General features: G+C 52.3%; 2 protein-coding genes across 2 annotated transcripts; one reads left to right on the forward strand and one right to left on the reverse strand.

Annotated features, from left to right (window-relative positions):
* Positions 1 to 5,397: 5,397 nt before the first annotated feature.
* Positions 5,398 to 7,813, forward strand: TUBB4B (tubulin beta 4B class IVb). The gene is made up of 4 exons (XM_040606731.1): positions 5,398 to 5,528; positions 5,620 to 5,728; positions 5,803 to 5,913; positions 6,543 to 7,813. The coding sequence occupies exons 1-4, from the start codon at positions 5,472 to 5,474 to the stop codon at positions 7,601 to 7,603; spliced, it is 1,338 nt and encodes a 445-aa protein (XP_040462665.1). The 5' UTR covers positions 5,398 to 5,471; the 3' UTR covers positions 7,604 to 7,813.
* On the reverse strand, positions 7,616 to 22,581 carry FAM166A (family with sequence similarity 166 member A). The gene is given in 6 exon segments (XM_040606593.1): positions 7,616 to 7,880; positions 10,371 to 10,479; positions 12,578 to 12,681; positions 13,831 to 14,053; positions 18,713 to 18,896; positions 22,423 to 22,581. Coding segments are annotated over 6 exon segments (753 nt in total). The 5' UTR covers positions 22,479 to 22,581; the 3' UTR covers positions 7,616 to 7,803.
* Between the last annotated feature and the right edge of the window lie 313 nt (positions 22,582 to 22,894).

Consider the following 22,894-nt stretch of genomic DNA (forward strand, 5'->3'; position numbering starts at 1 on the left):
CCACTCCCTCCTTTCCCATCGCTCCTTCCAAATACTGCCACTGCTGTCCCAATCCTTCCAAATACTGCCACTGCTGTTCCCCTCCTGGGGGCAGGCAGGGGCAGGCGTATTTTTTCTCCTATAATGACTGTGCTGCCCATCCCAAGCTGTAGCCCTGTCATGGTTTAACCCCAGCCAGCAACTCAGCCCCACGCAGTTGCTCGCTCACTCCCTCCCGGTGGGATGGGGCAGAGAATCAAAAAAGTGAGAAAACTCATGGGTTGAGATAAAGACAGTTCAATAAGCAAAGCAAAAGCCCTGAAAACAAGCAAAGCAAACTAAGGCATTCCTTCACCGCTCCCCATGGCAGGCAGGGGCTCAGCCATCCCCTGGATGGCTCCATTGCCTAATGGTGACTTGGGAAGGCAAACACCATCACTCCAAACGTCCCCCCTTTCCTTCTCCTTCCCCCAGCTTTACACGCCGAGCATGATGCCACACAGCATGGCACATCCCTTGGGGCGGCTGTCCCAGCCGTGTCCCCCCCAGCCCCTTGCACCCCCAGCCTCCTCGCTGTGGGGTGGGGTGAGGAGCAGAAAGCCCCTGGCTCAGAAAGCACTGCTCAGCAGGAGCTAAACCATCCCTCCGTTACCAACACTATTTCCAGCACAAATCCAAACCGGAGTCCATACTAGCTACTGTTAAGAAAGTTAACTCTATCCCAGCCAAAACCAGCACAAGCCCCCAGCAGCCAGGGTTACCAGGTGAACTGGAGCTGGAATGGGCAGCATTCACAGTGCAGCGCACCACTCTCTTTCTGGCAGAAAAAAACCCACTTACAGATGTATTTCTAGACTACGAGCTACAGTATTTTAAAAGCCCTTAAGTGTGTTTTTAGTCATAAAAGAAAAAAAAAAACCAAAATTGGGAACCTATGAGATGAATGGAAACTAATAAAAGCAACATATTCCTTCCTCCCAACTCTCCGTAGAAGCAGCTCCTTCACGTCAGCACTACATAAGTTTGTAGAATTAATGGACAGCTAGAAAAGCCTCATTATTAATCATTCCCACAACTGCATTGTAAACAAAGGACTGCAAGCATTTTCATTTCAGAGTGAGTGAGTTAATCTAGAATCTCCTTTTAAATAGATTTCTGCTGCCCAGGTAATCTGGGAAATGATCAATAACGAGGGTTTCCTAACTGTCCATAAATTCTTTATGTTTATGCTTCTCACTCAAGCTGAACCATGGGAGAGCTCTTCTGGCAGATTCTGCTCACAGGTAACTGCAGTTCTGCAGCTGTCAGCAAGTATCACTAAGAAGGAAATCAAAAGTATTAGATATAAAAATTGAAACCCGAAAGCACTTTCTCTATTCCAGAAACACAATAGGTTAGCTGACCTGCTGCTGGCTAGAGCAGCCTAAATTGCATTTAGGCATGTTTGTAGGAGTATATTAATTAACTTCTTTCTTCCAGTTTATACCATTTCCAAAGCCCCATGGATCCCCAACCAGCACATCCCATCTGGGTTGTACCAATAAAGTCCCATGAAAATTGAGAGAAATAACAGTTTATTGCCTGCAGCCCCATTCTGCAGTACAAAGCTCACCACCACAGGACCAGAACCATTTCTTTCTACCCATCCTGATGCACCCAGCCTCCCTGCAGTTGTAGGGGAGAGATCTAAGCTGAATCCCAACCTCCCTCTCAGTCCCTGGTGGTACCTGAGGCAGAGTTGTAGGTAAGTGCTGCTTTTTGAGATACAGGTGTTTCACATGATGCTTACAGACTAATTAGTTCACCAGGATTTCACAGACCTGGACCTTCCACCTGGTCTCCTGGCTTATCTTGGCAAGCTGTGAAAAGGTCACACATGCTACAAGGGCTCTGCAAAACTTGTCATAAGGCTGAGCTCCAGCTTTCCATTACTAATGCAGGGACTGTAACTCCTCTCCTTGAGATAGTTGTCCTGCCAGTGGAGACACCCAGTTCAGTGGTTACGGGAAAGCCTCTGGAACAGCAAGTGTAGAAACAACGTACAACACCAGGCGCTGCAGTACTTGCACTCATTTCAGTCGTTTGAGGCTGTTCTAATACATAGTGAAATAACTTGAAATGCACAACCACTGGGGGAGCAAATCCAGCAGAACGTGAGAGGAATGCCTTTTAGGATGGCTGGACTTAGAGATCAATCAGTACATTTTTATTTTGTTCTTATACCATGCCTACGATCATGTATCTGAGTATATTCCTCCCAGAATTTGCCCAATGGTCAGTGTCTCATAGAGAGGTTTGCCTTTGAAGGAATGCTTTGCATGAGACAAGGTTCTGGCAGAAACCTGCCTTGTTACTTGCCAGCTCACCTTCTGGTACGCACTAATTAGGTTGCTGGGCTGCCACAGCATTACAAGTCACAGGGCTAAGATGGTCGGCAGCTCCAGCAGCTCACCATGGAGATTCCTGGCAGCTTGGCTGTGCTCCTCCTCACAGAAAGCTTAGAAGTACTGGCATTTTACTTTAATTTAAAAAATGAAAAATATTTAAAATAAAATTGTCATTTCCTGTGGATCTGCACGTAGCTAAGAACAGAAGTACTAGCTGGCTGGGACAGAATTAGCAAAAATAAATGTTGCATGCATAATTTGAAATGCCTCCCAACCCACAGATGTTCAGGTAGCTGAATCTCCCAAGGAAACCATTGGGGGCTCAATCACAGGAGCAAAGTTTTAGACACCCCATAGGGCACTAACCCCTGCCCTGCTGGGTGCAGTCCTGGTAGTATTGTATAGGTATTTTAAGTTTTAACTGAGCAGAGTATTTCCACTTTTTTTGCTGCCAGTGGGAACGCTGGGGGTGGCAACCATTTCTCACTCCACATATTACAGAACAGCTTCCCAAACATTAAAGGCAGTGCAGACTGAAGCACAAGCTGCGAGAAGCACCAGCTACAAAGGCTTATGATTTCTAACAAAGTAAGGAAACAGATCTTTGTCACTGATGTGCAGTGCTTTTCTGGCCCTAGCTGAAAAAAAACCACACCACCTTGTATCTGCATTAAATACAGCAGCACTTGTACCAGCAAACCTCCTGCCAGCCCTGCAGTGGCTCCCTCTGCTCCATTTTAGTGACCGTTTTCTAGGGCTTCGTGAGCGCAGAAGCTTGCTAATGCTGTTCTGAGTACACCTCACTGAGAATTTATGCTGAATGTACTTTCCTAGACAGCGGAACACAGGCAAGACATGCTAAATTCTCTCTTTTTAACCAGAAAGAGGACAGTATTCATTTTTTACAGTACTCTGAAGAGATGGCATCACATCCTGGAGGAAAAACTGTCTTTACTGATTATTATTACAGCCTTGCATGGAATCTTGAGCAAGTCTAATCTGGATTGATCCCAGCTGCCTTTGATATTTAAAATACTACTGAGATTTTTGGATTTGGTCACCTCGAACACCTTTATAGAGAACTGAATGGTGTCATCAGGGGGCTATTCAGAGCTGGAGTGGGCCGAGTCACCCCTTTCCACTGACTCTGGTGTGAATGCTGCCCAGAGTTAGCTATTCAAATCAATGTCTATAATTAGTGGGGATAAATCTAGACCCTAATGCCTCTGCATTACTCAGCTATCTCCAAGCAAACTGCATAAACCTCCCACATTCCGGCTTCGAATGCGGAGAGTGAGCTGTATGTGTGTCTTCCAAGTCATGTCTGGGCGCTTCTGGAGCTGGTGAAGGTCCCTCCTGGAGCTGCCCAGGATCCTCTCGGGTCACTCCTGATGCTCTGGGGCTCACCCCAGGGTCTCTGGGGCTGCTCGCAGTGCTCCTGGGCTCCTTCCAGCATCTCATGTTTACATGCTAAAAATACCAATCACCATAACCTTTGTATTAAGCCAACTACCAAAGGCTATCCTATCTCCAGCCAAAGTCTTCGCAGCACTATTCTCCTCCTGCCCACCTCTGCACCTGACCCAGTCACAGAAGCCGTTGATTATTGTTATCCAAGCACAGAACACGGTATATATACCAGCCATAAGGTACCTCTGCATTACAGGAATGCCCGAGTGACACAGAGCGCTGGCCCAATGTGCTCTGTTTGTGTAGAAGGAATTGAGGTCATCTGCTGTTTTCTCCTCAGTCCACCCCCACAGCAAGGCAGCAGCTGGAGACTAGCTAGGTTTGGAGAACTCAATTAGGTGCCTCTTTCAAGCTGTAGCTGCATTATGAAAGAAGGGATGCTAGGCCTTGTAGACCTCGCTGGCATCTTAATGAATACATATAATCATAAACAGGCTCTGCTAAAGCAACAATCAAAGCATGCTCAGTAGAAGCCGTGACTAAGAGATGAACTGTCCAGGCAAGGATGGGCTAACGAAGCTGGATAGTAGAAGGCAAACGCTACAGCCGAGTAAGAGACTGAGAAAAGGCGAGGTGGTGGTTATCCAGCCTGGGGTGCCTGGCTGCCCCACGAGGGAGCCGCAGCATGAACGCCCGCCTCAGCCAGAGGCGCCTGTCACCGAGCCCGCGCTGCCCTCTTCCCCTCGGAAAGCCAGGCAGCCGCCCCGGGGGGCCGCCCCCGCAGCCAGGGCCCTACCAGGCGGGCAGCGCCTCACGCAGCGCCGGCTCTTCCCGCAGAGCTGCCGCCAAGGCCCCGCGCAGGGCCGCGGCCACCCCGCGCCCCTCAGCGCCGCCGCAGGCCGCGCCCCCGCCCAGCCCCTTCCCGCCGCGGTCGCCATGACAACGGTCGCGCGGCCCCCGCTGCCTCAGGCGGCTGCGCGCCAGAAAGTGCTAGAACGGCGCCGCAGCCCGCGCATGCGCGGTCGGGCCCAGAGCGCCGCCGCAGTGCCCCGGGGCCGCGGGCGGGCGGGGGCGGCCACAGGAGGTGCTCCCGGAGGAGAGGACCCCAGAGGCTGGGGGGGTGCTCGGCAGCCGCGGAGGACCCGGCCGGGTTTCCCTGGCCAGCGCCCTCCCCCCGTCCCGCAGTGAGGAGGAGCCACCGCTGCGCTGCCCAGAGCGCGCACACGGCTCCGGGCCTGCGCGGCCACGCCGGCCACCGCCCCGGGCCGCCTGCGGAGCCGTTGCGACGGTTACCAGGACACTTTGTTTTCACCCAATCAAATGACGTTAGCTCATCGCTGAGGCCCACAGCCAATCAAGCGCGACATCAATCATTCAATTAAGCCAATCGGGGATGTTCTGAGCGAGTAAGGCGGGCATTCGAGGGTCCCCGTTGCCTAACAGTAAGATCAACAGACAGATGGGCGGAACGAACGGGAGCCAATGATTTGAGTGACAGCGCTCCAACCAACCAGATTTTTTTATTTGTAGAGCCTCGTTACGAGTAGCCAGTAGCTGCTGCGGGTGGCCGCCTGGGCAGGGAAAAGAAGGCTGCGCGCGCATTCCGCTGCTATATAAAGGGTGGCCGTTGCCTGTCGCTCAGTCAGTCGGTTGGAGGACAGTTGGGCTGAGGGGGGAGACTAACGCTTCGCCATCATGAGGGAAATCGTGCACCTGCAGGCCGGGCAGTGCGGGAACCAGATCGGAGCCAAGGTCCGGGCCGTGGGCGGCGGGAGGAGGGGGGTCGGTGGGGGGAGGGGAGCCCTCCCGGCCCAGCCGCCCCTGACGCGATTTTCTCCGGCAGTTCTGGGAGGTGATCAGCGACGAACATGGCATCGATCCAACCGGCACCTACCACGGCGACAGCGACCTGCAGCTGGAGCGCATTAACGTCTACTACAACGAGGCCACAGGTAGGGCCCGGGCCGCCGCCGCCGCCCCCGGGCCGCCCCCGCCGCCGCCGTGACGGCTTCTCCCTGTTTTGCAGGTGGCAAGTACGTGCCCCGCGCCGTCCTGGTGGACCTGGAGCCCGGCACGATGGACTCGGTGCGCTCCGGGCCCTTCGGCCAGATATTCAGGCCGGACAACTTCGTGTTCGGTGAGTGCGCCGGGAGCGGGGGAGGGACGCCGCGAGCAAGCGGCTCGGGGCGGGGCGGGCAGGGCCGGGCCCTGCACTGAGGGCCCCGGCGCCGCACGGGCTCCCGGGGGGGGCCCCGCCGCCTCACGGCACCCCGGGGTGGGGTGGGGGGATGCCCTGCCGCTTCACGGCACCCCCGGGCGGCGGGTGTCCTTGCGCCTCACGCCACCTCAGGGCAGGGGGGTGAGGATGCCCTGCTGCCTCATGGCACCCCAGGGGGTGGGGTGTGTCCTGTTGCCTCATGGCACCCCAGTGTGCGGGGTGGGGGATGTCTTGCTGCCCCCCGGGGGCTCGGTGGTGCCTGCTAGCAGTGCGGGCCCGAGGAGGCACGAGAGGTCGTTGCTCTTCTGGCTGGCATTACCCCCTCCGTGCTACCGGGGGAGGCTAAATGGCTGCTGTGTCGTTGATCATGAATGTCTTCTGTGTACTGAGGTGTTGCGGAGGTGCTTGTGTGAAGCCACAGCTCTATGCTCGATAAAATTAAAGCTGTTGAGGGATTTCTCTGCAGCCCCGATGCTCCTAAGCCTTGCTTGCGAGCAATAAGCAGGAAGCAGTGACCGTAATCTAATATGAAAATGGCTCTCTTCCAGGTCAGAGCGGAGCAGGAAACAACTGGGCAAAGGGCCACTATACGGAAGGTGCTGAATTAGTTGATTCCGTGTTAGATGTTGTAAGAAAGGAGGCAGAAAGCTGTGATTGTCTGCAGGGCTTTCAGCTTACTCACTCTCTGGGTGGTGGTACAGGCTCTGGCATGGGTACTCTCCTCATCAGCAAAATTCGTGAAGAGTACCCAGACCGAATTATGAACACGTTCAGTGTTGTACCTTCCCCTAAAGTATCAGATACTGTAGTAGAGCCCTACAATGCCACCCTCTCTGTGCACCAGCTTGTGGAGAACACAGATGAAACATACTGTATTGATAACGAAGCCCTGTATGACATATGCTTCAGAACACTGAAGTTAACCACTCCAACGTACGGTGATCTGAACCATTTAGTGTCAGCCACCATGAGCGGTGTTACCACCTGCCTGCGATTCCCAGGCCAGCTTAATGCTGACCTGCGGAAGCTGGCAGTGAACATGGTTCCCTTCCCCCGACTGCACTTTTTCATGCCTGGTTTTGCCCCACTTACGAGCCGTGGGAGCCAGCAGTATCGTGCTTTAACTGTGCCAGAGCTAACACAGCAGATGTTTGATGCAAAGAATATGATGGCTGCGTGTGACCCACGTCATGGCCGCTATCTGACCGTGGCTGCTGTTTTTAGAGGCCGTATGTCAATGAAAGAGGTCGATGAGCAAATGCTGAATGTTCAGAACAAAAATAGCAGCTATTTTGTCGAATGGATTCCTAATAATGTTAAAACAGCAGTCTGTGATATTCCACCTCGTGGCCTGAAAATGTCTGCTACCTTCATTGGTAACAGCACAGCCATCCAGGAGCTGTTCAAACGCATTTCTGAGCAGTTCACTGCGATGTTCCGCCGAAAGGCTTTCCTGCACTGGTACACTGGCGAGGGCATGGATGAGATGGAGTTCACAGAAGCTGAGAGCAACATGAATGACTTGGTGTCCGAGTATCAGCAGTACCAGGATGCTACAGCTGAGGAGGAGGGGGAGTTTGAGGAGGAGGTTGAGGAAGAGGCAGAGTAAAAGCTATGCAGATGAACACCTGTAAATTTTGTTTAAAGCTGTATGAACTCTTCCATTCAAAATTTCTCTGTCTGTGTTGTGTTCCTGTTGAACACTTTTGTTTAAAGCTGTATGAACTCTTCCATTCAAAATTTCTCTTTGTGTTGTGTTCCTGTCTCAAAGTCACTTCAAATGCTGTACAGGCACCATTAAAGCATTTTTCACAGTGCAGAAGCTAGTCTCCTTTGTTCCTTTTGGTAAGGTTTTTGGGGGCCGTTTCCAAACGTAAGCGTGTGGGTGTGTCACAGGTCTGGAAAAGAAAAATAATGGACTTGGTGTGAGCCCTGCCACCTTGCCCATGGCAACCACGCTGCTCTCCCTGCCTTCCAGTGAGGCGGCTTGTGTCCCTGGATGTGGTGGCAGTCCTGCTGGCTCCTGGTGGTGTGGGAACTGAAGAAATCTGCTGGTATTTCTTTATAATCGAGTGTACTGGTGGAGGGGGAAGGCATTTCACATGTAGGATGGAATTCAGCTCCAAGCTGTGTCTAAATTTAGGTACCTGCCTGTGGACTCCTGTTACAGGCTTTACTCGGCAGGAGCCGAGCGGCTCTCCTGACCGGAATGGAAGCGGAGGTTCAAGTGTAGGTGTCTGAGCTGCAGCTTAACCCAGGTGCTGGGACAACAAAATGGTGCAGGTGGGTGTTCCTGGCGAAGATGAGCTGGGCTGATCCACTGCGGCTACTCAGCAGCGTAAACCCAGCAGGTAGCTGTGGCCTGCCACCAGAGCTGTGACACACCATGCAGCGCCTGCTGCCGAGGGCAAATGACACAGAAGATCTGGGGTCGCTTTTTGAAACCCTCTACCTACTGATTTTAAAAATGAGATCAGTTGGGTGTTGCTGCAGCCCTGCTTTTGAAGTGCACTGAACACCTGATCCCACGTAGCGCTATTCCGTCACATGAAAAACCTACATTAGCAAAGCAAATTTTTCCTGTGGAAAGAGTAAATCTGTTCAGCGTTACCCAAGGTGACAAACCTGTCACTCCGAACAGCTGGATCAGGAGATAGTAGGCTGCTTTCCTGCGGAAGAAATTCTGTTCAGGAATGGTAACGGACCTTGTGTTAAGGTTTTTCTGTCTTAAAAATTGGTTTCTCCTCCCAGAGTTGAGCCGGTTGGAGCAGTTAAAGTCGCACTAACTGTGGTGGTTCTTGGGATGGTGGAAAGCGGTCTGTCTGCAGAAAGAGGTGGTTTTGAACCTATGCAGCAGGATACTTCCATAGGTAAAATGATAGCAACAGATTTTTAAAGTGTTAAGTAATACTTTTAAGCAGTTTTAGGGTGTTTTTTTTTTTTTTTTTCTTCCTCCTTTTCCTTGCACTGAAGCTGGCGGGGTCCCTGGCCTGTCAGTTCCCAAGGGCAGGATGGTGGTGTGTCCCCCCCAGCATCACCCACCAGGCAGAACTAGGGCAGTGGCCCTCTGCTGAAGAGCTCCGGCCGCTCTCCCGCTGCTTCCCGCAGGCTCCGTACTAACACTGGAATCCAGCCTACCCTCGGGTTCATCACAGCTTTTCTCCAGGGGGCTTTAGCTTGCAGGCACAGCTCTGTGGAGCATGACCGCGGCCCCTTCTGGGCAATCCAGCCCAGGATGCAAGCACCCCGAGTGGGGGCTCTTCCACGAGACACCCAGAGCTGCTGCACCAAGGATGGGGACGGGTTGAGGGTGACGCACCGGGGACAGCAGCTGCCCCTGCCCCTCCCCAGGGCAGCAGTGCGGTGACAGGCAGCAGAAGGCACATACTGACCCTCACAGAAGGCCTGTCCAGCCTCACCTTTCCCCATCAGCACATGAGATGCTTCCACCCACAAGCCCCTGATGACTGTTTCTGCGTGGCTTTCCTGTGCCCCTGATACAAGCCTTGCCAGAGCCACATTCAGCCTCAACGGTTTTTCTCTCCGGGCTCAATCCCGCGAACACCAGCCCTGCCAGGAGAGCCGTTTCCTGCTCTTTGCTTTCATTTCTACAACATTTTGTGTCTTCTACCATTTTCCTCCTCCGCACTGCATGAAGCACAAGCTATGAGACTGGCTGTTTCTAGCTTATCTCTGTGGTTTCCCATCCCGCATTACTGAGCTGTGGGATCTTGACTTTGCTGTAGCCACAGACAGCAATATTACTTGCTGATTTATTGAAATTTTAGCCTGATACCTTAATGCTTTCAGGCACATGAGCAGACATTCCCCCTTAACAGAGACAAAATTACTTCAGACCTCTTCTTTTAGGCAACACCAACAACTGACAAGGACTAGGCAGTACTGGGTAGCCACTACTTGACAGCTAATACCATCCCACCGCTTTTTTTTTTTTTTTTTTTTGCTTTCTCAACCCCTTTTGTATCATCTACCTTTTGCTTTTTATCAGACTTCAAGCTTTTGGGGACAGCATCACTTGCCTGACAGAGAAACTGCAGGGCAGCCGTGTAACAGGGGGTGTGTGTCACTGACCCTCCACTGCTTTAGCGGGGTGTTCAGGGGCTGGAAACCAGTGGAACGTTCTGCACAAGCCCGGGCAGGCAGCGAGGGCGATGTGCCCTCCTGCAGAAAGGCAGGGGAGGGCACAGCTCCAGCACCTTGGCACAGACTGGGGCGGGAAAAAAGTTTTTCAAAAAATCTACTACCCGTGTGGAACATTTCAGTAATTGTTCACATCTACAACACTACAGCTAATAACAGTGCTGCTTAATGACAATAATTAGTGACTTTCATTTTCACTCAGCTGATAAACTTGCCTGGTATGAAGCCTTTGTAGGAAGGTACCGGTCCAGCACTGGTGTAAACTTTGTTGTTTGGCCGGTACGTCTGGGGGAATCTCTTCCCAAAGCTGCAAGCTGGGTTTCTCTGCAAAAATTGGAACACCAAAAAAAATAAACCCCAGCAACACAGCACAGTTCATTTTAAAGCACATTGGTTTTACCAAAGTCACACGCTTTGACTCTGCCTTAAAGAAAATATTTAAGCCAATGTCAAGTAATTCTCTTCCCAGTTTGGTTTTCTAGTTAGGAGCTACATTGCATTGTCGCTTTTCCCGCTTCCAAAGTTTTTCCCCGGACAGGTGCAGGCAGCAGCCCCGCACCACACTGCCTCTGCAAGCCCTTAGGCACTCGGAGCAGCGGCGCAGCCTCCAGCATCTCTGCAGCCCGGCTGCATCCAGCACCTTCGAGCACCATCCGCATGCCCCAACCACCTCACGCTCCTACATTTGACAGGCTGTGAGCCAGCAGTGTCTGCTGGTGCTGGAAACATGCCCTGTCTGCTCCTGTGCCGTGACTCAGCACATCCATGTTTTGGTGTGAGCCCTTCAGCTAGGTTTGTTTTTCCACGAGTCCCACCCGGTGATTTGCCAGTAATTCCCAGGCTAGGAGGGGCAGGAAGGCTTAGAGAGCGTTAAGGGAGCGTGTAAATCACCTCCTGGAGCTGCCCCTGCCCTCCCAGGTCAGACCCAGGTACGGGCTGTGCTGGAGGATGGAGATGCAGCTCCACGCCTCTCCCCAGCGGCAAAACCCCTGAGGATGCTGCTGTGGCGAAGGGACGGGGGTCACGGGGCCGAGCAAACCATGGGGCCGCAGCAGCGCTTTGATGATGGGCGATGGAGTGGTTGCTGCAGTTCCTCAAGCGCAGCACTGAAGCGAGAGGATTGCATTATTTTGCCCGATGCAGACAGTAAGCAATGATCCATGGCACATCCCAGTATGTCACCTAGGGCAACAGAGATTTAGGGCAGAAGATTAGTGGCTTGAAGTCAGAAGCCATCTTAGACAGAAACATGCGTGATTATTTTTTTTCTTTTTTTTTTCTTTTTTTTTTTTTTTAGCGTGCTTATATTCCTGCAGCGCTTGGTGCGCTGCAGCTAACCTCTGCGAGCCTGGATTCTGCTGAATCCTGCAATGGAGAAACACCTCCCTTGCCTTTGCTGCATGGCAGACGTTTCTTAAGGCACCAGGGGCAGAAAGGCTTTACAAACAGCACATTTAGTTTTGATAATGCCTGGGGGTTTCTCTCTTCGATTCATTTCAATCCCTGTTAACAGCAGAAGGAAAGGAGGAGGACGCCAGCGCAGGGAAATAGGTTTCAGCCAAAGCATGAGGCTGCCATGTCAGCCCCGCTGCTCTCCCTGCTGAGTCATTTCTTCCCAGCTGAGCATCTCTGAGCTCGGATCCTCAGTCCTGGGCTTTTTCCTACGTCTATACTCTGGGGCGAAGGCACTGCAGTGAATCCCAGCACTGGGAAAGGGCTGGAAGCATTATAACCTGCTTGTGCCACTGAGCTGATCTGCCCTCACCAGCACGGGACCGGGCACTGCTGCATCCCAGGGATCTGGCTCCATGTGGGAAGCAGGAGGAAATGCATAGCTTTGGATGCAAACGATTAACTACTGTGGGATCGATCTCATTTTCGCATGTAGGAGGATTATATAGGAGATCTTACAGCAAGGGGACAAAATAGTTTTTCAGCAGGGATATTTCTGCATCCTTTCCAGAAGGAGGAGAAAGAAGATCTGGATCCCTTTAAGGCAAATTACGTCCGTAAAGCGAAAAGCCTTACAACCAATTAAAAGGGCAAAATACCCATCCAAGCAGCCCAGGAAGCCATCCAGCACTGCCATCCAGATCGAGATGATATATTGTGTGAGGGAAGCGCAGATAGCTGCATCCTGTGTTTCTGCACTCAGAGCAACATTTTTAATAGCCACCCTTGATCCAACCCTCAATAGATTTACTTAATCTTTTTATGAACTCATTTATCCTCCCTTAATGTCCCAAGAAAACAAGTTACAGAATTTAATTGCTCATGATTTTTTTAACATGTGGCCTAATAGCACTTTGGTTTGCTTGTACTTCTAACCCCGGTTCTAATACTACCACTGAAAACAGAACCACTTTTGGTGTCGCGGACGAATCAACACCAACATGATCCTGCTGACGTAAGATCTGTGCACATCATCTACCTGGTGTCAGCCAAACCCGTCCACTGCTTCCTTCACACCCTGGATGTAGTTTGTGCCATTAATCCAGGTGAGGCGGGGGATGAATCCAGCGTACCCTTTGGAAAAAGACAAAAGAGAACATTTTCTGCTTGAGAACATACGTATCAGATATGGATCAACCAATCTGGGAGTGGAAGAGGCTGGAATAAATATAAAACCTTGGCAGTGTATAGGAAGGGAAACCTTATCCGTTTAAATGGTAAAACTAACTCTTACATGTGAGGCACCTCCTGAAGGAGCCTTACGATTCCCAGGGGAAACCTCAGTGGGCTGAACTGATCTTTGTTGGTGTCCACAAGGAATGGAAAAAACATTTAATTTTCTCATCTTTTCTTTACACCAACAGTTCTGTCACATCCTCTCCCAGTTATTTAATACACGTTTGGGGGCTGACAACCCGGTGTTCAACCTTTCTTCCTTTTTTGCCCTGCCCATCCCACGCATTCTCACTCGTTTTAAGACAGAAACTATATAAAATTACGTAAATCAAACTAAAAGCAGCCAGAACTCCCTCTTTCCAAAGGAACGCTTTGGAGAGAGAGAGAGAGAGATATTTGTCTGCCGCATCCTAAAACAGTGATGCCTTTTCATTTCAACTGAAATATTTTGATATGCAACCCCTTTATTTGCTGTGGTTCGCTGCAAAGCCAAGGTTCCTCCTGCTGGGGTCGTACCCTTCAGAGGGGGGTTCCGTGTGTGTGTCACCCTTCGTGATGCTGCTTGCAGAGGAACGCTCTTCTGGAGCAAGCGGAGAAGTTACGGAATGTAACTCCTCGTAAGACAGAGTTTTATATGTTTGTGATGATGCAATGCACCGCTATGTGTTGATTTGATAATTCAGAAAAGCATCTTATTTCTAGGAGAGAAACAACTCCCTCAACGGTAACAGATACTCACCAAGCTGCTGCAGTTGGTGCAGAGCCCACGACCCATCTCTCTGCTTTCTGGAGCATCTTCTAGCCTGGCCCCACAGCTGTAGGGATCTGAGGTGGCTCCTGCATTCCTTCCACCCACCCATGGGCATGTGTCCCTCAGTGTGAGATCCACGGGAGTGACAGCATCCCAAAGACACACCCTTGGATCCAAAGTGTCCAGATGAGCCGGAGCACCTGGGCAATGTCTCTGAGGTTTCCCCATGGGGGAGAAGGGTGACACAATTTCTTCCGAGGTGGACTCGTGCTGTGCATAACCTCCCGCTCTTTTACCTGGAATGACTTTCTGTCGGATCACATTTGGTGCATCCAGCCTCGGTAACAGATTACCTTGCTCTATAGCCAGGGTTTCAGCTGCTCCTGGCAGTGTCACATCATCAGTTTTCATGGGCTCAAAATAAAAGGAGAAATAAAATAAACACCAGTAAAACCTGCTTCTTCCTTTGGCTGCATCGCTTAAACCACTGGCAGAACCTGTGAACGGCAGCTGCCATTTTCATTTCTTCCCAGCTTTACGCTAAGAACTACTCCAAGAATTTCTGCTGAAGTCAAATTACCAGATGAGCTCTCTGTCGGCAGAGGTTTTGCAAAATCCCCAGGGAGAACAAGGGGAGCTTTGGGCACTGAGCTCCTCTGTAAATCTGTTTCTCAGAGCAGGAATGCCCCTTCTTGGGATTTATACCCAAGCCAGCTTTTGACTCAGTACGTCAAATCTCTAATCTCTGCCTTCAGGGGATTTGCAGAGGCTCGGCTGGCTGGAGCGCGCCCAGCGCTGTCCCTGGCTCCGTAGGGATGAGGGGCTCCGACACGTCAGCCTGAGCGATGCCAGCCGTGCCGAGCAGCGCCCAGCTCCATGGGCAAATCCCGGGCTTAAACCAGGGAGAATGACGGGGGAAATGCAGGTGGGAGAAGTCAAGAGCACACGGCCCAGGGTGCCGGGAGGAAGAGGAGGAGGAGGAGGAGGAGGAGGAGGGCCGCAGTGGCAGGGCTTGGCTCCCCGTCCACCCCGAGGAAACGCAGCCCTGGCTGTGCAGCACAGCATAACGCAAGACCTGACGACTGGGATTTGGAGCTACAACTCAACCAAATGAGAAGTTAAGCCATTTTGATTAGGAAGAGTGATTAATGATCACGATTTCCTGAAGACGCAGTAGAGTTGCTGCTGCTAGAAATATTCACGTGTCTGAGATTTCTCTATTCTAAACTTTCTGTCCTTGCCCTCCACGTCTGTATGAAAGTCCCTCTTCACACCCCTGGACCAAGGGGATCCCTTCCGTGCCCACCAGTCCCCGACCCCCCACCCTTCCGCAGCAGCATCCCTGCCCAGGCACCTTCTTCACCCAGCACCACTTACCGGTTTGCTCCCTGCCCGGGCACGGCTCAGCCGGCCACGTCAACACCTTTTTCCCTGTCCACTGCCAGGGTTAGCTCGGGCAGTCGCTACTCCTGCTCCTCAGATGCGGGATGGTGTGAAATCCTCTGTGAGCACCTCTGAGGCAGTCATGTCCTTGGGTTGTACTCGTCAGGGTGGTTCTAGGGCACGGGGTCCATGTGCATCACCATCCGTTCTTCCTCTGCTAGCCCCAGCACGGGAGGTTTTGGCCTAAGGTCGGGGTCAGGAAAGTTTGTTGCAGCCCCAGCTTTTCTCACGGGGAAAGTACCCTGCAGGACAGACACCGAGTTAAGAGACAGGAGTGGCCAAACGAGGACGAGGGATTCCCCTTGCACTGGGCCTCGGACCCCCCCCACCCCTCTGTAGTGATGGAAGGGAGCCTGGAGGTCAACAGCATCCCACAGCTGCGACTGCATCTTGCGAGTGCCTGTCCCACAAACCGTCTGGAAATCTGCACAAATAGACGTTCAAGAACTTATTTATTTTCAGTGATGCCTAAACTGCAAAGTATCATTAGCCAAGCTATAAAGAAGGAGGAAAAGAAAAAAACCCAAACCCAACACATCCTTTTCTTCACATGGCTGCGTCAGCACACCCTAGACACAGACCTCCCCAAGGAATTCTTGCGCTGGCATCGTTGCTGCTCATCGAGGAAAAGGTCTGCTGTAATGCTGGCTGGAAAAAAAATTGTCTTATGTATGGTAAATATCCCCACTGCAAACGAGGGACAGAGCCTTGTGGCTTGAGACTCCGCAGGAATAGCTGAGCTTGGCATCTTCTGTCCAGCTTTCCCTTAAAAATACCTCGTGATGTGGCTGCCCCGGCTCCATACGGCTCCTCCAGCCTGGTGCTTCCTCATGCTCTGTGCCAAGAATGAACCAATATCTCCCTCCTCGGTGGTTTCGGAGGATGATCGCTCTGACACCCTGCAACAACCTTTTCCTTATTGGAAATCTGTTACTATGTCAGTCTTGTCTTTTTGTAAACAAACCGGATTCCTTCCATTTTTGCTCTCGGAGGTCATTGTTTCTCAGCCCTCTGGTCAGTACTGCCTCCCCCTGACCTCCTCGTGTTTGGTGGACATCTGCACCACAGTGCAAAGCCCCATGGACAAGACACCAACTTCCAGCAGAGGCTTCATCTGCAGGGAGCCCCAGGGAATTACAGCCTGTCCCCCTCAAACCGCACAGAGCAAGATTTGCCCCTTTCTGCAGGAGTATAAAACTTCTGACGGGCAACCTGCTTATAATTGTGTTATAAAGTATATATACTGCATAAAACTTTGTATAGTATATACACTCTATGTAATTGAATTAGCAAGTGTTAGGCTAGCAACAAAGGAAAGACAAATCCTGGATGAAAGCAATTTTTCAATCCAGCGTACAAATTTTAAAGCAGGTTTGTCCTAGTATTTCCGTCATTATTAATGAAAATATTGCATCTACTCTCTTTATCCCACAAACCAAAGGAAAAAGAAAACAGAAGTTGTTTTGTACTTGAGAAATCCATATGAGCTCTTTCTTACGACCTTGGGTTTTGCAAACATCAATTCAGAAAGGTCGTGCAGGAAGGCACTAAACTAAAAGTCAGAAGCTGTGCACTTGATTTGAGTAAATCTCCATGTGTTTTCAGTCCAGGTTCCCAGGGAGCAGATACCTGCTGCTTGGCCTGTGCCATAAACCCCTCAACACCAGCATGGCCACCCTCGGAGATCCAGCATAACCCAACCAGCAGAGCCTGACCTCGCCTCTAGCCAGAGAGCAACGTGGGGCTCGGCTGATAGAAACCAGCAAAATACTTGATGCCCATCAACAAGGCTTAATCAAGATCAGACCTTCAGAAAAAGCCTTCAGACCCAGTTAGCTACAGGCAACCACCCAGATCCAGCACCGCTCTTTGATCTCCATCACATCAGCTACCCAGAAGGATGCCGGGCAGTACCCATGAAGTTTGCAGTGACAAGTTTAAGGGATCGCTCACTGGCAGCTCAACAGCAGGAGCTGTTGATGAAGGGTTATCAGCACAGCAGGCATGCTCCCTGCAGCCACGGTCTTCAGGGGTTCACCAGCGAGCAGCAAACATGAGCTCCCAGCTGCAAACATTGCCAGATGACGTAAAGGCTGGTGGGGAGAGAACAAGAATGACAACAGGATAATGAGAGACAGCAACTAGGTCAACTGGTTAGTTGGGTCCATCCCAACTATATTTTAGTCCAAGGAAATGCAAATGTAAATGGCCAGGAACGAAACCTGTAACCACCACCTGTGCAGCGGAGACCTAGATCCTGGAAAACAGGGTTAGGATGAACAGAAAGGCCAAAAGTTTCCAAGAAGCTGCGTGGCACAAATTCTCAGTAAGAAATGGGGAAGCATCGCTTTGGCGTGGCCGTCTCCAGGGAAATGAAGACCCAGGTCCCATCCGGGCACGTCACCCCTGCGTTTGGCCAGGAGAGGACTCGCTCCCACCGAGCAGGGCAGCCGCAGCACCTACAGCTTAGACATGAGATATGGCACATGGCAAACGCGTCTCCAATGGACAGCAAGTCTATTAATTGGGGCTGATTGGGATCATGGTGCGGCTGCTGCTGTGGCCCCGTTCGGGTCTGCTCTGCAGGGACTAGGCTCCCTGCCCAGAAGGGCTGGGACTTGGCAGGAGATTCCCACAGATTCCCAGTGCTGGGAATCTCCACGAGCACGTCGTGGTATCAGGGAGGAGACGGGGCCCAGCAGCAGAAGCGGGGAAGGTGGGAAGGGAAGGGAAGGGCACCCCAGCCCTGCTGCCGGGGCAGGAGCAGCAGGATGCAAAACGAACCACAGGCTGCGAGAGAGCTCCAAGCGGGGGCAGCCCTGCACCGGGGGGCGGCTGCCGACCTGCCCCGCAGGGACAGATTTCAGCCTGTGGAGTTGTGCTGGTTTTGGCTGGCACAGAATTAATTTTCTTCACAGTAGCTATAGGGGCTGTGTTGTAGATTTGTGCTGATCACACAGGGATGCTTTTGCTCACCCGGAGCCAAGGGCTGTTCTGCTCCTCACCCCACCCCACGGTGAGCAGGCTGGGGGGCACAAGGGGCTGGGGGGGACATGCCCGGGACAGCCGACCCCACTGGCCCAAGGGATGTACCATACCACGTGGTGTCATGCTCAATGATAAAATGGGGGGTGGGTGGGTGGGTGCTACAGCTAGGGGACTGGCTGGGCATCAGCCGGTTGCTGGTGAGCAACTGGTTTCATTTGCATTGCTTATCTTTCATGAGGTTTATTTATCTCTTTTTGTTATTTTCCTTTTCATTATTCATTATTATTATTTCAATTATTAAGCTTTCTTTATCTCAACCCATGAGTTTTCTCACTTCTACCCCTCTGATTTTCTCCCCCATCCTGCTGCAGGGGAGCAAGCAAGCAGCTGTGTGGGGCTGAATTGCTGGCTGGGGTTAAATCACAAAAGGAATAGAGAAGAATTGGGAAGTGAGTTCATAGTGTGCCCTAAAATCATTTATTCTCATCTAAGTTACCTGCGAACTGACATTCTCCTCTCCACTCCAGCGGATGCCCCGTGCCCAACAGCCGGGGGCGAGTGGTCCAGCTCCGCAGCAGTGCTGCTCTCAGGTGTCCACGCTCCTGCACCAGAGCCAGGATTGCTCCATGGAACCTCCCCCCCGTTTCACCCCAAGAGCCTACCAAGGATGGGCACAGACCCCCCCTGCTCACGATCGACCCTGTGCTCGTTAGCAGAGCGAAGGGACGAGACCCGGGGTCTGCTCACCTGGACGGCCGGGGAGAACCCCGGGCACAGCGCTTTGTCCCGCTGGATGAACTTCTGCCGGCGCAGTGCTGCCAGCAAGGGGCAGGGGCTCTTCCCAACGCCAGGGTCCATCAGCAGGCAGCACCGGCTTTTGCCAACGGTTTCTCCAAACCAGGAACCGTACTGAGGGACAAAGCCCTGGCAGCTGAGAAGGAAACCAAAACAGAGCCATCAGTGAGATGGCGTGTGGAGCATCCACGGGCAGGGTGACCTGCTCCAAAGCTTTTGTGCACTGGCAAGGCCAGGAGCACACGAGCGAGGGAAGGGGATCGTGCCGGGATCTGCAAGCGACTGGGAATGAATTGACACCGCTGGAGCAGCGGCACGAGGGGAGCACCGAGGAGGTGCGTGCGGCTGAGTGTGCAGCCAGGCAGGTCTGTGTGTGCTCGCACATGCGTGTTTTCACATGAAAACTGGCTCATAGATTTACAGGCGTGTATAGGCACGGGCTTGTGCTTTGGTTCATGGAGAAATACAGGATGGGGTCAGGGAGAGCGGCTGAAGCGGCACCTGGGGATGGGAAAACATACAGCGGGAGCACAGCATGGGCTGCAGGCACTTGGACAGCGCTGACACCAACAGCTCTCCAGTTCCAGTATTTCCAGTTCAACACACCTCAGCTTTCAATCTTGTAATCCCCCACCCCGTTCTAAAACACTGTGAGTTACTGGGAATTTCCCAGTGTCCCTTGTTCAATACTGAAACTCAAAAATAAAGACAAATGGCTGCTTGAACCCTCCAAACCTCTCTGCTCCGTACCCTTCTAGCAAGGAGCGGGATGGGGCTCACAGCCCCCCCAGGCCCTGCTTTGCACGGGAGAGGCATGGGCAGGCAGGTGGCTGCTCAGCCCCAGGAACAAGCATCGCTCCATTTTTTGGGACCCCTGCGTGGGGTGTGTCACGGCATGCTGCCTCTCCGCTCCCTGTGGCATGGGACAGGCAGTTGCGATTTTTTGGTGGCCCAGGGTAGGGCAGGTGCTGGAGCTCTGGCTCCCCTCCCGAGTCCACCAGTACAGATCAGAAACTTCAGCTATTCCCAGCATCGGATTTCCTAATGGCGATGTTATCCCACCACCAAAGAAAGGTAGAGCTGCCAGTTGCAATGCACGGACAGAAATATTCAATCAATGAGCCCACTGCATATCTGGGGATAAAGCCAGATGATGCATGAGGATCATAAGATGATGAGTAAGTCCTTTCCCTTCCAAATACTTTAAACAACAGCGAGCAGAGCTGTGCATTTACATTTGGCAGCTTTTCCCACTTTGCATGCAGGATCTCTCACCAGCAGCTGCCAGAGGAGCTCAGTGGCTCGTCCCCATGGATTATTTTCAGCAAGTCTTGCAACACGGGGAAGCTACACCGGGACGATAAAGCTGAGCAAGAGCACAAATGACATAGCCCAATAATTACAGGATGGCTGGAGGAATTTTGATCATGAGCAAAATAATGGTAGGGCTGAGAAAGGATTCAATTCATGAGCAATTAAAAGCGAGGTAATCTGAGGAGCTCAGGCAAGTCAGTCTGGGTTTATGGAGAAGGGATCTGCTGCAAAGTGAATTACAGGTGCTACCGGTAAAAGCCTTGGCGCATGGGGAAGAGACTGGTCTCAGCAGGGCTGTTTCTCCTCCTCCTGCTGGGTATTTTGATTAAGAACTGGAGGGAGCCCCCATCTCTGTAGTTCGTGCCACCGCTGACCCCAAACCTCACTGCTGCGCGGTGAGCAACCTGCTTTCCCAAGGCTGAGCCCCATTTCACTCTCCTCTTACTCAGCCGTATCTCTGCGATCGCCGCTCCCCAGGCTGCGTCACCCAAACCTGCTCTGCCTTCCCGATCGCCCGGGAACAGCCTTGGCCCTGGGCCCGTCCTCGCTGGGCTCCGCACCCCTCCCGGTCCCGCAGAGCCGGGCAGGGCTGTGCCCGCTGCCCAGCACCCCGGGGTTTGCCCCTTCTCTGCCCACCAAGTCCTTCCCAAACCATCCCGCACGTGGGGCTTGGCTTCCCGATGCTCTCAAGCAACCGCGGTGGCATTGCAAAGCCCTGGCTGTGACCATCGCTCCACCTGAACCACAGCAACCTGTTCTGACGTCCTGGTTGTGTTTGTGGGTTTACCGGCACGGCCGGCTACAGCACACGGGACAACTGGTGAGACGCTGTGACAAGGCACCTTCCCTCGCCTCCTGCCAGGAGCGGAGCCTGGGCTCGGTGAGGGCCTCGAGGCAGCTCCACCTTGCACTCAGCCACCCAAAGCAGATGCAAAGCAGCACCCGCAGCCACCCATGGGGGCTTCCTCAGGGGCTCGGGGTGACGCTACCAGCCTGCGAGGCGCTGCAAAAAGCAGTAGCACAATTCGGTTCCTCTTCCTCCTGCTTTCAGCGGCCAAAGCAGCAACCCAGAGAGGAGCAGCCCTGGCTGCTGTCAGTATTCCCTGCTCCTGGGGGAGCTGCCTGCAGGCAGGAGCAGGCAGGGGAAAGTCCTGAGGCTTTTGGAGGTGCCAGCCCTGCCACAGCTCCCTCCTTGCTGTTACTCATCTTTCCCAAGCCACTGTCAGCGCACAGCTTTGACAGGGTGACAGCATGCACGGAGTAACACTCACATCGTTCAGACAACCGCAGCAACGCAAAAACATGTTAAAAAAAAAACCCAACCCCAGAGCTTATGTAAGGTTGGAGGATAGGGGGATCAGGAATGGAAAAATCCTGCGTGTTGCTGTAATGGGAGGACTGATCCCATCGTCACCACAGGAGCATCGTGAAGGGTGGAGCGCGTTTCCTTCCCTAACCTGCAGCCTGGGACCTGCCTGCCTCCTGGCCCTGCGCCGAGGTTGGCAGCCTGGTCCATCGCCAGCCCCTGCACCCTGGGAGGTCGCCCTGATGCCCCTCAGAGTCAGCCCTCAGGCTGGACTAACCCCAGTGGTTTTGTACCAACAGGAGCTTGTTTCCCCCCAGCGGCCATCCAGCCCTTCCCAGCCCGTTTAGTGTCACTTCTCAGCAGGGGTCACCGGGGACCCCTCCCCAACTCCTCCACCACAAAGCCCATCCACTTACTTCTGCTGTTCATGTCTCACCTTCTAACCAACACCACATCACCTCCTACCCATGACAGCTTGGTTTCTTCTTTCTAAGCCTTTAGAGGAGAATGTTCCAAAAAGCTTTTTTTTTTTTTTTTGCGGGAGGGAATACATCTAACCACACATCAATTTAGATCACCAGCACCCAGAGTCGCTGCCTTCTTCAAAGAGCTCTGCTCTGGCAGCTGGACTGTGCCCCAACCAACTTGGCAAGACCGTATCACGTCTATGCAAATATTTAATCAAAGGAGACCTTCAAACATCTTTGATGCAAAACTTAGGACAGTTTGGAAAGCAAACCCTGCACAGCAGCCCTGGTAACATTTGGCAGCTCAAAACAAATAAAAAAAAAAAAGAGGGGAAAAGAACAATTTTTACTTTACCCTCAATGTGCTATGGTATGGTCCTTAATTATACCCTGGTATCAGGTAGCACTGCTTACCCTGGAGCTCAGTCTTCTTCGAAGCACTGTTACTTGGAATATTTAATAGTATGTTTAAAAAAAAAACAACCCAAAGTATCATGAATCAAATACTACGTGATCCCAAGCGGAGCTATTTGCATTGGAAATGAACAGACATTTTGGATTAACTTCAGAACTACCCGGGGATATAGTATGGACTGGGAGGGAGGAGGTTGTTTTCCTTCAGGGCTGCCATGGCGATGCGGCAGCTCTCATGGCAGCAGTGGGAGGAAGGAGATAAAGCAGGATGCAGTCGCCCAGGAAACCTCTGCGCTGCTGCCAGGAGTGATGCTGGTACCCAACAGCAGTTCCACCTGCAGCACACTCCCCTCCCCACCCCTGGAAATTGTGGATGAGCACAGAGATTTTATAACATTTGTCAGGTTTCCTGAAGGCTCAAAGCCCTTGGGACAGCAGCACCAGGTGTTGCCCACGAGCGTCCCCAGCACAAATACACGTTTGTGGTGCAGTTCACACCCAACACGCACAACTTGGCTGTGCGAGCCCTGGGCACTGGTGCAGCGCGCGCACGGCCAGGCCACGCTGCCTGTGCACACCAGGCTACGTGCACGTGCTTCTGTCGAGTAAACCTCAAGGCAGAAGTTAAGGAAT

The sequence above is a fragment of the Falco naumanni genome, chromosome 9 (assembly GCF_017639655.2).
Source record: "Falco naumanni isolate bFalNau1 chromosome 9, bFalNau1.pat, whole genome shotgun sequence".
In the NCBI taxonomy this organism is placed as follows: Eukaryota; Metazoa; Chordata; class Aves; order Falconiformes; family Falconidae; genus Falco; species Falco naumanni.